At 44.3% G+C, this 15,111-nt stretch overlaps 1 protein-coding gene and 1 non-coding gene across 2 annotated transcripts in view; one reads left to right on the top strand and one right to left on the bottom strand.

The window, feature by feature from the left end:
• The window catches only part of ARHGAP42 (Rho GTPase activating protein 42), a 181,288-nt gene that overhangs the window by 55,471 nt on the left and 110,706 nt on the right, over positions 1 to 15,111 (bottom strand). Inside the window, exons 5-6 of the mRNA XM_056858115.1 lie at positions 11,379 to 11,480; positions 1,849 to 1,959 (exon numbers count right to left, since the gene is read on the bottom strand). Coding sequence (XP_056714093.1) covers positions 1,849 to 1,959; positions 11,379 to 11,480 — 213 coding nt within the window. The remainder of the gene's footprint in view (positions 1 to 1,848; positions 1,960 to 11,378; positions 11,481 to 15,111) is intronic.
• Positions 7,599 to 7,670, top strand: TRNAT-AGU (transfer RNA threonine (anticodon AGU)). The gene has a single exon. It is a non-coding gene; the product is annotated as a tRNA-Thr (tRNA).

Here is a 15,111-nt window from a genome sequence, read left to right as displayed (position 1 = left end):
TATATTCTGAAGCATTTTCTAAACACCCCCAGTTCCAGCGGGACTGATTTCCGTGTAAACCCAGGAGTGCAGTGCCAAGACGACAGGTTAAAGGCCTGTATTGCTCACGTCTGCCTTAATAGTTCCCTATTGTCTGAAGCTTCCCCGCTCGTGCTCTCTCTTGCTGCTTTAATAAAAGCAAGGGCAGACTGAAACTCGAAGAGCGCCTCAGTTAGGAATTTTGAGCCAATTTTTATGTTATGAAATACTTGTCATGTGCTCCGCAGACAACACCGTTAAGCACCAGTCGTTAAAGTGTCATGCAGATAGATGGCAAGGCGTCTGCAGTTTCGTTCCACACTGGATTTTTCGTGAGCCTTTAAAGAAGCAGGGACGATTCTCGAGACCAGGGCTTCATAGCTTGCAATATTAAATTTCCTTTTTTAATTAGCCAGCGTACTACTCTGTAAATGCCCTCGTTGTCGACTGGAGGCAGTGGTTTTCAAACTGCGTTCACAGGAACTGTGGGGCTTCTCAAATTCCAGAGGGGTAGTCATGCTACATGTTAGTTTTGTTGAAGCAAAAAGGGATCTTGTGGTACTAGCAGATTTATTGCAGCAGAGATAGAAAGCCAAGTACTAGGCCCTGCAACAAGCCAGGGTTCCAGTGATATTGCCATATGCCTAAAACCATCAGGAAACCATTCACCTATTGATCTTCCAACATGATATATTCATCAACTGTCAACAAAATCCTTCTGCCAGCATGGCGTAGTGGTTAAGAGTGGTGGTTTGGAGCGGTGGACTCTGAGCTGGGTGACCTTGGGCTAGTCACAGCTGTCTCAGCCCCACCTACCTCACAACGTGTCTGCTGTGGGCAGGGGAAGAGAAGATGGTTGTAAGCTCGTTGGATTCTTCTTTAAGTGGTAGAGAAAGTTGGTGTATAAAAACCAACTCTTCTTCTTTTTCTTCTTCTATGTAAGGACAAGCTAGTCAAGTGTCCACAGAAAAGAATACATGAACATAAAAGGATTTCTATCTTGGGAAACCAGTGGGAAAATTTGTAGGGAATTCTGCTGGTGACCTGGAAGTTACCATTATTCAGTCAAAGAACAGAGAGGGGAAATGTCTCCCAGCAGCAGTTTTTCACAATTCAGATATCAAAACAGGCAATGGTTAGGGAAGATGAACTAGGTTTGGCATGATGTCTGAACTGATAACAGCAAACCAAAAATAGAAATTGTAGGTTTGAGGGAAGCAATATAATTTCTGCACATGTTTGGGGATTGGAGCGATTTTCACCAATTCCTCCTTCCCATGGCAGACCTCTGACTCCCCTCTCCTGCTTTTTCTGGGGGTTCCCCTGTCCCCATGGGAGCAGCATTTCAGGGAGCATTTTGTGCTGCAGCAGAAGGGGGGAGGTGGAGAAAGATTTCCATCAGTGGAGATTTCAGCTTCCCCTGAACCATAGAAAGTGCTATATGGAAAAGACACACACACAAAAAAAAAGCAAACTAGGGCTAAATCATAAGGAGACCAATAATAAAAGAAGACATACAACTCTAAGTTGTGGCTTGTTTTAACATGTGATACTGCAAACCATGGGCTGGGTTCTAAATTGTGGTTTGTGCAAACCATGATTTGATGTGACCGCCTGCTGTTACCAGTCTTACCTCTGCAAGCTGTAGGCCTGTCTGACACTCTGAATGAATTTAGAACGAATTCAGATTAAAATCCACAATCCTGTTCAGGGGTTCTGTGACTGGGCCTCCTAGGTATACTGATCAATGTGGAAAGGTGACCTCCAGGGTGGGAAATATGAACCACTGATTTAAGGGAAAGAACATTAACTTAGTCAAGCATAACTCACCGGCTCTACGAACTCAAACTTCTTTCTCTCTTGAACTTCTTGGATTTTAAAGACATATTCTAAAGATGCTTCATAAAAATTTTGATGTTCTCGGTCGATCTGGGAGTCTGCCTAAAGAACGAAAATATAAAAATTATAGTAAAGCACTTGCCATTCGCTAATATTATTTCACCCTATTTGGATGGAAAGGCAGTGTAGAAATGTTTTAGATAAATAAACAAACATTGGATGTTATAATTTCCCCATCAGAAATGGAGATTACATTAAATCACTGAACATGTTCAACAGCCTCAAGTGTGTTTAGAAGAAGTTGGTTTTTATAAGCCGACTTTCTCTACCTTTTAAGGAGAATCAAACCACCGTACAATCACCTTCCCTTCCTCTCCCCATAACAGACACCTTGTGAGGTAAGTGGGCTGAGAGAGCTCGAAGAGAACTGCGACTAGCTCAAGGTCACCCTGCTGGCTTCATGTGTAGGGGTGGGGAAACCAGCCCGGTTCTCCAGATTAGAGTCCACCGCTAGGGTTGCCAACCTCCAGGTACTGAGATGAAACAAGGACCATATACATAACACATACAAAGCACAAATATATACAATATATACAATCCGCATAAAGCAGAAATGATTCCAAAGGTCTCAACAGAGTACCAGGTAAGTATTAGTGGCTTTATAAGGACTTTATACACAAAGATTACAATACTAATACTTACCTGGTACTCTGTTGAGACCTTTGGAATCATTTCTGCTTTATGCGGATTGTATATATTGCATATATTTGTGCTTTGTATGTGTTATGTATATGGTCCTTGTTTCATCTCAGTAGCTCATAAAATTTGCACTTTGTGTATATATATTATCCTGTACTGTTTGGTATTAGTACAGAGGTGCCTTTTTTCTCCCCCCAACCTCCAGGTACTAGCTGGAGATCTCCTGCTATTACAACTGATCTCCAGCCAATAGAGATCAGTTTGCCGGGAGAAAATGGCTGCTTTGGCAATTGGACTCTATGGCGTTGAAGTCCCGCCTCACCCAAACCCCGCCCTCCTCAGGCTCCACCCCAAAAACCTCCCGCCGGTGGCAGGATGCACTTCAAGGGCAAACTGGTCCAGTTTAGTAGGGTAAGTAAGAAATTCTCGATCTCAGAGATGCTGTATAATAGGAAATGTTATTGTTAATTACTAGACATTGAGCCCCCGATTCTTGAAGGATGAGTGAAGTTGAACAACATTAAAAAAACCGTAACAAAACAATTGAATCTGTGTACAGTGAACCTCCTTCTCCAACATCAAAACATTAAAACAAAACAAACAGGATTTTAGATCTCAGAAGTAGGGATTGGAAACAAGTCAGGAAACAATGAGTAAATTTTAGCCATTGTTTATTTATTTAGAAAAGTTTTATGCTGCCTCTCGAGGGACTTGTTTGAGGTGGCATACAGCTGAAACAAAAAAGTGATATCGATAAAAGAGCCCTCAAGCCACGAACAGACCATAAAACAGCATTTAAAAAGCTAAAAACCTGTAAGCTAAATACCTGGGTAAAAAAAAGAGAAAGAAAATTGGTCTGGTTTCTGAAGGAAAGTGAGGTAGGCACCAAGAGAGACTCATGGGGGAGGGCCACCACTGGAAAAGCCCTGTCTCTGGACTTGTCTCATCTCTGTGGGCAGGGGGACTATACAAATGAGGGGTTTCATCTTTCAAAACTGCTTTGACGGTCTGCTTCAAGCCTGAGGACTTCTTTTATCATTATCGTTTTAAAGATGCTTTTGTATGTGTGTGTTAAGTGCTGTCAAGTCGCTTCCGACTCATGGCGACCCTATGAATGAAAGTCCTCCAAAATGTCCTATCTTTGACAGCCTTGCTCAGATCTTGCAAACTGAAGGCTGTGGCTTCCTTTGTTGAGTCCATCCATCTCTTGTTGGGTCTTCCTCTTTTCCTGCTGCCCTCAACTTTTCCTAGCATGATGCTTTTACACCCTAGCTTGTTTTTAAATAGCTTTTTTCGTTCATTAATATTTATAACTTTTTAAAAAAAGATTTCATTTTATCGTTTTACTTTGCGAGTCCCCTCAAGCAGGTCTCTGGAGAGGTACCGTATAAATTTCCAAAATAAACACAGTAACTTGTTAACTAGAGAAACTAAAGAGCTGGGGGGAAATAGCTTCTCGTGCTGAAATACAGATTCCGATCTTAGTATTCAAACTGCGGCAGAACATTCTTTAGAATGTGAACTAATGTGATGTTTCTACAAAATACTTTTTTCGTAAGCAATTACACATCACCAAACATGAATGGCAAAAGCTGGGAGAAAGCAAAGAGGCTAACAGTAACAACCATCTGACAACATTAAAGGGAGAAAGAGACTTCCTTTAACCAAAAGAGGTAGCTAATTTGATAGACTGAGATCCTCTCTCTTGAAGGTCACAGGAAGTTACTTTTCTCAGCAGTAAAGAAGATGGTTACAGCTTCCTGGATTTCTCTTTTTAAGAAGCATATAAAAGTACAAATTAAGATACAGCTGTGTTAGTTAAATGTAATCATACCCAGAAGGAAAGAACTGCTCCATTTAAGACCCTTCAGAATGAATTCTGCAGTCTTTGCCAGGTGACGGCAAAGAGAAAACCTGGTCATAAACAACCTTACTAAGAGGGAAACCTGGCTGTAACTCATGAACACTGAGAAAGTCTTTGACCAGTATTTATGATCTGTACTTTAGTACTGGAAACAAATATTTGAGAAGCCTCTGACAGCAACTCTGAAATACCAGGAAAATCGGGAAATCTTTATTCATTACCAGTTTTATACGCTCTGGGAAATTATGAATAAGTAAGAATAAATCTCAAGAATAAGTAAATCTCAAGGATTCTTAGGTCTAATGATGATAAATGGCAGTAGAGTGTGGGTGCACAGGGGTGGGGGGTGTTTAATGATTTTCAAGGCAGGGGTGGCGAGCGGAAGGGGGTTGTTTAACCCTTTGCTTGCCTGCTACTTTCCAACATGCAACACTTCCTACCATGGCAAATACACTGGAGAAACAGAGGATGAACATGGATCTTAGCCAGTCAATCACAAATGCTTTTCTGCTGCTTCTTCTAACTCCCACCCCGCTGCCCCCCCCGACGACTCCTGAGCCAGCAGTGTTCCCCAAAGAGGGAAGGAGCCATTGGGAACGCTGCAAGGGGCAGTCACGGCAGCTTGCGCCCCCCACCCAAAGGGTGGGGACCTTGGAAGCAGTCAAGGAGGGCTAGACCAGACACAGAAGTTGACAGCATCCCTCCCCTCGAAGCAAGGGATGCTCCCTGTGAGGGCGGGCCGAGGGAGGCAAAGGAGGGGAATCAGAAGGTGACAGCAAGGGCAAGAGAGGAGGAGGAGGAGGAGGAGGAGAAGAAGAGTTGGTTTTTATATGCCGATTTTCTCTACCACTTAAGGAAGAATCAAACTGGCTTACAATCAATCTTCCCTTCCCCTCACCACAACAGACACCCTGTGGGGTAGGTGGGGCTGAGAGACCTGTGACTAGCCCAAGGTCACCCAGCTGGCTTCACGTGTAGGAGTGGGGAAACCAACCCAGTTCATTAGATTAGCATCCACCACTCATGTGCAGGAGGAGTGGGGAATCGAGCCCGGTTCTCCAGATCAGAGGCCACCACTGCAAACCACCGCTCTTAACCATACACCATGCTGAGACAGAGGGAAAGGTTGTCGGAGAGGCAGGACAACACTAGGAAGGAACAGGTGGAAGGAACCTGGCTGACTGGTGGGCGGAGTGGCCAGAGGGGGGTGGAGCTAACCCCTTTAAACGTGACTTTGCTACGATATCCAAAGTGGAAGAGGGATGAGCAGTTCTACAAGGAGGAGGACCGACCAGCCGGGGGGAGAGGAGCCTGTTTTGTGAGGCTTCCTGAAACCTTTCTGAGGCCTTGGGAGCAGCTAGGGTTGCCAGGACCCTCTTCGCCATCGGCGGGAGGGACTTCAATGCCATAGAGTGCAATTGCCAAAGCAGCCGTTTCCTCCAGGTGAACTGATCTCTATCGGCTGGAGATCAGTTGTAATAGCAGGAGATCTCCAGCTAGTACCTGGAGGTTTGGCAACCCTAGCAGCAGTGGCGGTGGGGCCTTCACCACGGCAAAGTGTAGACAGACTAGGGGAAGGCAGGAAATGCCTCACCTCAGGTAAAAACATAAACACATGCTGCAGCCAGCTAGCAGTGCCTGAAGTCTAAAACAACACAGATTTCTTCAGGGAGGGTTGTCTCAATTCACTAAGAATCCCGGACTCTTAATACCGTTCTGGAAAAACATGTCCATGACCCAGAACAGCAATTGCTGTGTATATCTTTGGCTCGGGAATTTCATTATGCACAACCCCACGTGAAGGCTTTGCTGGGTGGCCTTGGGCCAGTCACACACTCTTGGCTTAACCTTCACAGGGTTGTTGTGAGTAGGGTTGCCAACCTTCAGGTACTATATAGTACAAAAGTGACAACAACTCTATTGTGTTCTAAATATGCAATAATAAACAAGCAAGTGGGAATACACACAAGTAGCACATTTTACAAATATATGCAAATTATACAATCCACGTTCGATGCAGTCTTTGTGCAATACAGTTTTCTTAGTATATATTAGTAGGAATCTTCATTAAAAAAGTCCATAAGGTACATATATAAATGATCACTAGATGTTCATTTAGAAGGTATAGATGGGAGACGGCCGTTTCAAGAATATTTCTTCAGCCCCAATTCTATTCCTACATTAAATATCATGCATCATATATGATATCATTTAATTACTTTGGAAACTTGTAAGTATGCTAAAACTTGTAAATATGCTAAATAATTTATGCTATTTTAAGATTATTTATAATGTCAGAATTTCTATCAGTATGTTGTATTTAATGTAGGAATAGAATTGGGGCTGAAGAAATATCCTTGAAACGGCCGTCCCCCATCTATACCTTCTAAATGAACATCTAGTGATCATTTATATATATACCTTATGGACTTTTTTTAATGAAGATTCCTACTAATATATACTAAGAAAACTGTATTGCACAAAGACTGCATTGAACGTAGATTGTATAATTTGTATATATTTGTAACATGTGCTACTTGTGTGTATTCCCACTTGCTTGTTTATTATTGCATATTTAGAACACAATATAGTTGTTGCCACTTTTGTACTATATCGTTCCTGTGCTGTTTTCCAAACCTTACGGTAGAGGTACGGAAATGCTTTGATTTTGGGTTGCAACCTTCAGGTACTAGCTGGAAATCTCCTGCTATCACAACTGATCTCCAGCTGATAGAGATCAGTTCACCTAGAGAAAATGGCTGCTTTGGCCATTGGACTCTGTGGCATTGAAGTCCCTCCCCTCCCCAAACCACACCCTCCACAAGCTCCACCCCAAAAATCTCCAGGTGTTTCCCAACCAGGAGCTGGCAACCCTAGATGGAGCAGAAGAGAACGATGTAAGCTGCTTTGAGTCCTCACTGGGGAGAAAAGTAATATACATATAAATAAATAGATTTTAAGGTGCCCCCTGAAACCTCTATTGATCTCTTGCTGCCAGTTACTCATATGTAGCTTCCCACCGAGAAGCATCCAGAAAAAGCACTTAGTGAGAACATTTTGAAGCAACCGAAATAAGGCAACGTCTTTCAGTCACAAAAAAGGGGAAAGGTTGGCATCACTTAGCCCTCTCCCCCAGCAATTCATCAGCCCCACTGAACACTATGCAAATGCCTACCAAGGGGCTGTGGCTCAGTGGTAGAGCCTCTGCTTAGTATGCAGAAGGTCCCAGGTTCAATCCCTGGCATCTCCAGTTAAAGGGACTAGTAAGTGATGTGAAAGACCTCTGCCTGAGACCCTGGAGAGCCGCTGCCGGTCTGAGTAGACAATACTGACTTTGATGGACCAAGGCCCTGGTTCAGTATAAGGCAGCTTCATGTGTTCATGGACCAGGTCATATATTTACTGGACAAACACAGTATGGAGGGTGTGCCCAATAATAAACATGGGACACGGGAACTCCATATGGACATCCAATTTGAATCTTTACCTCTCCCTCCCCCTGGACTCATGAAGCTATCTTATACTGAATCAGACCCTTGGTCCATCAAAGTCAGTACTGTCTACTCAGGCCGGTCGTGGCTCTCCAGGGTCTCAGGTAGGGGGTCTTTCACATCACCTACTTGCCTAGTCCCTTTAACTGGAGATGTCAGGATTGAACCTGGGTCCTTCTGCATGCCAAGCAGATGTTCTACCACTGAGCTAAGGGGCATGTTTTTTTTATATTGGGCACATGGGACAAGTATGTGACCAGATGTTTGGTACAGTGTACTCATATCACATCATCCGCTACATAAAAGACTCTTCTTGGTCTGGTAAGTGCTTGGACCAAGTCTACATCTCTCCATCAGTTACCTCACACAGTAATCTTAAAACAGAATTTCATCCTCTTCTATCGTTGCCAGCTTTAGCTCTTATGGTCCAACTTTGAGATCCTTTGCCTTTACACCTGCCAATGCTGCTTTGAACTAGTTATTTAAATCTAGTTCTGTTGCTGCTTCCTTTTTTACCATTTTAATCTGCTTTTGGTGGCCTCGTTGGGGTGAGTACTATCCTACCACTCCACTGAAAAAGTTTATTAATTTAACTTATTAAAATATTTACATCCCACCATTCCTGTTTTATTTATTTATTGTATATTTATCCCGCCCTTCTTGACTAAAGCCGGGCTCAGGGCAGCTAACAACACAGAAATACCATTAAAATCATAAATATAGTATAGACAATTAAAACATTAAATTATTAATAAACAATAATGGAACCCTGGACATTGTTCTCAGATGATATTGTCATTTCCAGGTTCAGTGAACTCACGCGTAACCAGCTTGGGGAGCCACAAGGTGTTAATGGATGGGCATAAGGTAGGGTTAGGAAAAACAAGTAGGGAAAAGAGAGAAGAGGGAAGGAGGGGGAAGGGGAAAAGGGAAGAGAAGGTGGAGGGGAAGATGGGGGAAAGGAGAAGGGAAGTGAGGGAAGGGGAATGTCTTCCAGCGTGGTGTAGTGGTTACAAGCAGTGGTTTGGAGTGGTGGACTCTGATCTGGAGAACCGGGTTTGATTCCCCACTCCTCCACATGAGCGGCGGAGGCTAATCTGGTGAACTGGATTTGATTCCCCACTCCTACACACAAAGCCAGCTGGGTGACCTTGGGCAAGTCACAGCTCTGTTAGAGCTCTCTCAGCCCCACCTACCTCACAGGGTGTCTGTTGTGGGGAGGGGAAGGGAAGGTGTTGTAAGCCAGTTTGAGTCTTCCTTAAGTGGTGGAGAAAGTCGTCATATAAAAACCAACTCTTCTTCCAGTCTAAGGAGCCTTCCTCAACTTAAGTGGCTCTTCCGTTGGAGGAAGAGCCACTTAAGTTGGAGGTAGGCTGCTTAGAAGATGGTTAGATCCACCCCATTGTTCTTTGGTCAATGTCATAAACCATCTAGGGCATAGAAAGTACAAAATAGAACATGTTTTCAACACATATGGGTCCACGTGCCATCTGGAGGTATTCACTCTGAGAACACTTTTTTCATAATGGCACTCTTGTTTCTGCTTTTGACACATGGCGGTCTGGACTGCAGCTCACTTGAATGGAAGGCAGGAAGAAAGAGCAGATCACCTCATCTCACAGCTGAATATAGCCCTAGAGGACATTTCTGGATTTTTCAGCCTCTATAATATGACATTTGAAATTCTGGTTTTTTTCTTGTCATAAACAGCTTGGCCAGTTGTCGAATTGACGGGATATGCTGCACATTTTGACGCTCCATAGCAATCGTTTAAATAGTGCACAAGCAGCCTAAAATCGTTACGTTATTATAATTCTTTCCAAGAGCAGCCATCTATTAGGAAAAAGAACAGCTAGACATGAAGCAGTTTGTTAAGAAACTAAACCAAGAACATTACTTCTCTTTTTCCATTAGATTATTTCTCAGCTCAAGCCAAATCTTTTTATTTTAACTTTTTTTTCATCTTTGGGTTTTGTTTCAATGCAATTGTTGTTTGGATAGTACAATTTCGTAAATAATACTCAGAACTACCCTGTAGAGAAATGTGCTTTACTGAAACTCAGGAATGAATTGGCACTTAACTCTGCTTAGCCAAATCACAGTTTGTCCGGAAGCATATTATGAAACGCATTCCTGCTTGTGTGAGTTTTTAGTGGAAAGTGTGTTCATTTTCTCTACCATTAATGGAGATGGAATTAATGCTCTAGGAGGAACTGTGCATATGAAAATCCAATATGCACAGGTAACAAAACCTACTTGCGGTTAATTTCACCCAACAGGCATCTGTTTAGTGCATAATAACCAAGATCCAATTCTAAGTTCATAAAACTGCCTTTTAGACATCCTAGCCTAGGATGGAGGAACTGGCATGAGTGGCTGTTCTATAGAAACGGAGGTTGCCGATCTGATGTTTCCTTCCCAGCTGAAAGAAGCTGTGAGACCTCTTCTTAGGAATCCATCTTTGGATAAGAGAGATGTGGGCAGTTATTGACCTGTGTCCAATTTCCTCTGTAGCTAGGACTACTTGAACACACATGAAGCTGCCTTATATTGAGTCATACCATTGGTCTATTGGTAGGGGAAGCCAGAGGAAAAAAGTGAGTGAGGTTTTTGTATGGAATAATCATCTTAATTATCAACATATCTCAGAAGTGGAGTTTGATGTGGCTGAGCAACTGATAATGGTGGGGTTTTTTTTGCTGACAGTCATGTGCCACCTGTCTCCGGCTTCCTGTTATGAGGAAGAGGGGGATGAGCAAGATTCTCTTCCACTAAGTGGATAATTCATCTTTGAATTTTCATTGACACAAACTTGGTGAACAGCACTCCTATGTATGAGCACTACCAAGAAGTGATATACTGAGCAGATAAGGTCATTCGTCAGGGGATATCTTTTTTTATAATTTCTAGTTCATCATCAGACTAAAAATTCTGATATTTTTTTAAAAAAAGAAACCATGAGCAATTCCATTTAGTGATATATTTTTTCATTTCGATGCCTGAGCTGTTTTCAATTTAAACAACAAAACAATATCTTCACACTGGAAAGAATGTTCATTTCAGGAAAGGAGGAATAAAGTTGGAAATCATAAAAATGTCATTAGTATGTTTCCAGTGGCTTCAGATGCTAGACTGAAAACTGTGAAAAACAGAGCAGGCTGTATATTTCCTGTTGCCCCTATTTTATTACAGAATTCAACACAGGGCAAATCTGAGATCAACATGAACCAAATTTATCAATTCCAAGAACTGCATGGAAGCCTTACAAAGTGGTAACACATACTCTGAAAATTCAGCTGTACTTTAACACATAAAAATACACAAGCACAATTCTCAGGTTTACTTCAGAATATATTTATCTCACAGAACCAGACCAGAAGCCTGTTCAGTCTAAATTAAGAAATATTTTTTCTTAAACACATTGATCTTGGTGGAAAGTTTTTTTACAAAGAGTGTTAAAAGCTCACATCTTGCAGGTGTGATTCTTTCTTCTTTGCCGACAAATTCAAGTGCTTCTCTAGAGTAGAATAGTATTTTTCACTTTCTTTGTCAAACTTCTTCTTTCCTTCCTGGAAAACAAAATTGTTGCAAATTAAAGAAGCAGAAGCAGCCTTTGCTATGCAACGCAAAAGCTGGAAATGGGGCCGAAAGACTTCCTACCTCTTGGACAAGCATGGGAGAGATCTGCATGTGTGAATGACGCATCATAGTTCAGTCGCCAAACATAGTCAACATTTTCCGTCTCCTCAAAGGCAACACTTTTCATCGGTGTAAACCGACACAACTAACCACAAGGCATTAAGCAAAGGCGCATGCTTGTGAACTATGTGCCGCCTGAGCCAATCTGAGCTTGTTTCCTTTATTTTGCTCTTTGTTCAAGCTACTCAAAATCCTCTCCTTATTTTATTCTCACAATTTGTGAGGTAAATTAGGCTAGGCTGAGTGATGGGGACTGGCCTAAGGTCACTCAGTGAACTTCAGGGCAGAGAGAGAATTTGCACACACGTCTCCACAGCCCTAGTGTGGTGCTCTAACCAGTATACCACAGAATCTCAGTCCAACAGGTTGTCCTGTATGCATTCAATAATTAGTCAAAATCACCTGCAAGATGCAAACCGTTCTGACCAAACTAGCATCCTGAGGTAACTCCAGTATCTCTCACACATTCAAATTTTATTTTTCTTATACCGCCAGCATGGTCTAGTGGTTAAGAGCAGTGCAGCAAGCCAAAAATGACATTTCCTGAAAACCCCGTGAAACTGCTCCATTCAGTTTCATGGGGCTACACCTCCTTTTTTTGCTGGCGCAAGTTCGCACTGGCGAAAGGAGGCGTTCCCGGGGCGAAAGGGCTCAGGGAGCTGACTAAAGTCAGCCCTGCACCAGGAATGCCCCCTGCTGCACCGGTGCAAGCCCTTGCACCAGGATAATGCTGATGTGGTGGCCGTGCCAGTGCCTATGTGTGGCACTGCTGCGTGGTGCGCCAGCATAAGCGGCCTTGCTCTAGCATTAGTGCCAGTTTAGCCGGCACAAGTGGCACTAACACCGGCGCAGGGGTCATGAAGAATAAGAACAAGAAGAGTTGGTTTTTATATGCCGACTTTCTCCACCCCTTAAGGAAGAATCACCTTCCCTTCCCCTCCCCACAACAGACACCCTGTGAAGTAGGTGGAGCTGAGAGAACTGTGACTACCCCAAGGCAACCCAGCTGGCTTCAAGTGTAGGAGCAGGGAAACAAATCCAGTTCTCCAGATTAGCCTCCGCCGCTCATGTGGCGGAGTGGGGAATCAAACCCGGTTCTCCAGATCAGAGTCCACCGCTCTTAACCACTATACCTCGCTGGCTCTCATGATGGCTCCTACGGGCATTCGCTCCCCCTTTTGGGTTGCTCTGGCAGTGCCCTTAGTGTAGGGTGTCAGGAAGGAAGTACTAGGGTAACAGGTGCAGCAGCATGGAAGAGCACAGCTACTGAGTGGCCGGAAGAACCTGGTGTGGGCTCATGTGATGACATCACTTGGCGGTAATATCCACTCAATAGCTCCACGCCTGCACTGTGCAACAGCTATGGCCCACGAACCTCTGTTGCCACTGCCTTCCAGAGCCCTCCAGTAAGGGCACTGCACACTCACATACACGCCCACTCAGCTTTGCTCAGTGGTGGAAGCTGGGATACCATAGCCTTTCTCCCTCATATTTGTACGACCTCACTTCCCTCTAAGCTTAGGGTTGCCAGGTGTCCCTTCGCCACCGGAAGGTTCTTGGGGCGGAGCCTGATGAGGGTTGGGTTTGGGGAGGGGAGGGACTTCAGTGCCATAGAGTCCAATTGCTAAAGTGGCTATTTTCTCCAGGAGAACTGCTCTCTGTGGGCTGGAGATCAGTTGCAATTGCAGGAGATCTCCAGCCAGTACCTGGAGGTTGGCAACCCTATCTAAGCTTCACCGTGACAGCTTTGCTCATCTGAGGAGGGCCTTTTCTGGGTGCCACCCTGCTTAAGGGTAAAATCGACAACTGCCCACAGATGTGAATTTTCTGCTGTGGCCCCCACCTTTTTTATTTATTTATTTAAATTTTGATCCCGCCCTCAATCCCCGGCCAGGGCCAGCCTCAGGGCAGCTAACAACACATTATGGAACGGTCTGCCTGATGAGGTCAGGAGGTCTCCCCCTCTCCCGGCTTTCTGCAAGCTATGCAATGCTGAGTTATTCAGGAGGGCTTTTTGCACAGGAAATAGGGCTGTGCTGTAACAATACGGTTAAAAAAGAAGTTTGGGGTAAAGGGCTGGACTGTACCACTGTGTATAGTTCATACTATCTGCTGCAGTAAGCAGGCTTTAGTCTAAGCTGTCATGTTAATATTTATGCTGTGCTTCACCTCTGGTTGGTTTCCAGATCTCTACAAGTCAAATCCTATTGCACTGTCTTCTGGATGTCCCCCCTCTGTTTATTGGATGGATTTATTCTATGTAATCTGCCTTGGGTCTTAGTGAGAAAGGCGGACTATAAATAAATAAATAAGATCCATCACTTCTGAACACATGAAGCTGCTTTATACTGAATCTTGGTCTATCAAAGTCAGTATTGTCTACTCAGTCCGGCAGTGGCTCTCCAGGGTCTCAGGCAGGGGTCTTTCACATCACCTACTTGCCTAGTCCCTTTAACTGGAGATGCCAGGGATTGAACCTGGGACCTTCTGCATGCCAAGCAGATACTCGACCACTGAGCCACGGCCCCTCCCCAATATAATTATAATTACACATGAAGCTGTCTTATACTCAATCAGACCCTTGGTCCATCAAGGTCAGTATTGTCTACTCAGACTGGCAGTGGCTCTCCAGGGTCTCAGGCAGGGGTCTTTCACATCACCTACCTGCCTAGTCCCTTTAACTGGAGATGCCGGGGACTGAACCTGGGACCTTCTGCATGCCAAGCAGATGCTCTACCACTGAGCCACAACCCCTCCCCTGGCAGGCTCATCTTGTGCATATATACAGAGTTCACATATAGGTAAGGCTTTTGTCCATGGCGTCTACAAAAGACGAAAAGGCATTTAAGCAGGTGCCAATGAAGCTTTGAGCAGAATTAACAATGGTTCCCTCTCCTCCCCGCGAAGTGCTGAAATAAGCTCTCAAAGCTGCTGACTCAGTTGGCATCATAGCCTTTATCCAGACATGTGGGTTTGGACCAGAGCGCGGCTGGCTGCTGACCTACCCATTTTTTTGGCAAGAAGTCCTGTCTGCATAGCTGGAGCAGCTTTCTGGAAAAAGGCTAGAAGAAGCCTCAGAAAATACCGCTGGTGCCTTACTGGGACCAGCTACGCGGGCCTGTTACTTGCCAGAAGCAGGCAATACCAACAGGTAAGGAACTCCCTGTGTGAGATGGCAGCAGGCACTGGCTAAGCACCTGTCTATACTTCACTTATAGTCTATACTTCACGCTCTGCACCTAGGAACAAGGTCCCGATTCCCAAAGGGACTGCCAAGGCCAGAATGGTGTAATGCAGGGGTGTCGAACTCGTTGGTTACGAGGGCCGGATATGACATAAATGTCACTTGGTCAGGCCGGGCCATGGCCTGCCAGCCCAGATTGAGAGTGGGGGGTGGTGGTGGCTGCCTTACCCGGCTCGTGGGCTGGATAAGAGCTCTCAAGGGGCTGGATCCGCCCCCCGAGCCTTATGTTTGACACCCCTGGTATAGTGGTTAGAGTG

This window comes from Euleptes europaea, chromosome 12 (genome assembly GCF_029931775.1).
Source record: "Euleptes europaea isolate rEulEur1 chromosome 12, rEulEur1.hap1, whole genome shotgun sequence".
Taxonomy (NCBI): domain Eukaryota; kingdom Metazoa; phylum Chordata; class Lepidosauria; order Squamata; family Sphaerodactylidae; genus Euleptes; species Euleptes europaea.
This window is presented reverse-complemented; position numbering and strand designations above follow the sequence as displayed.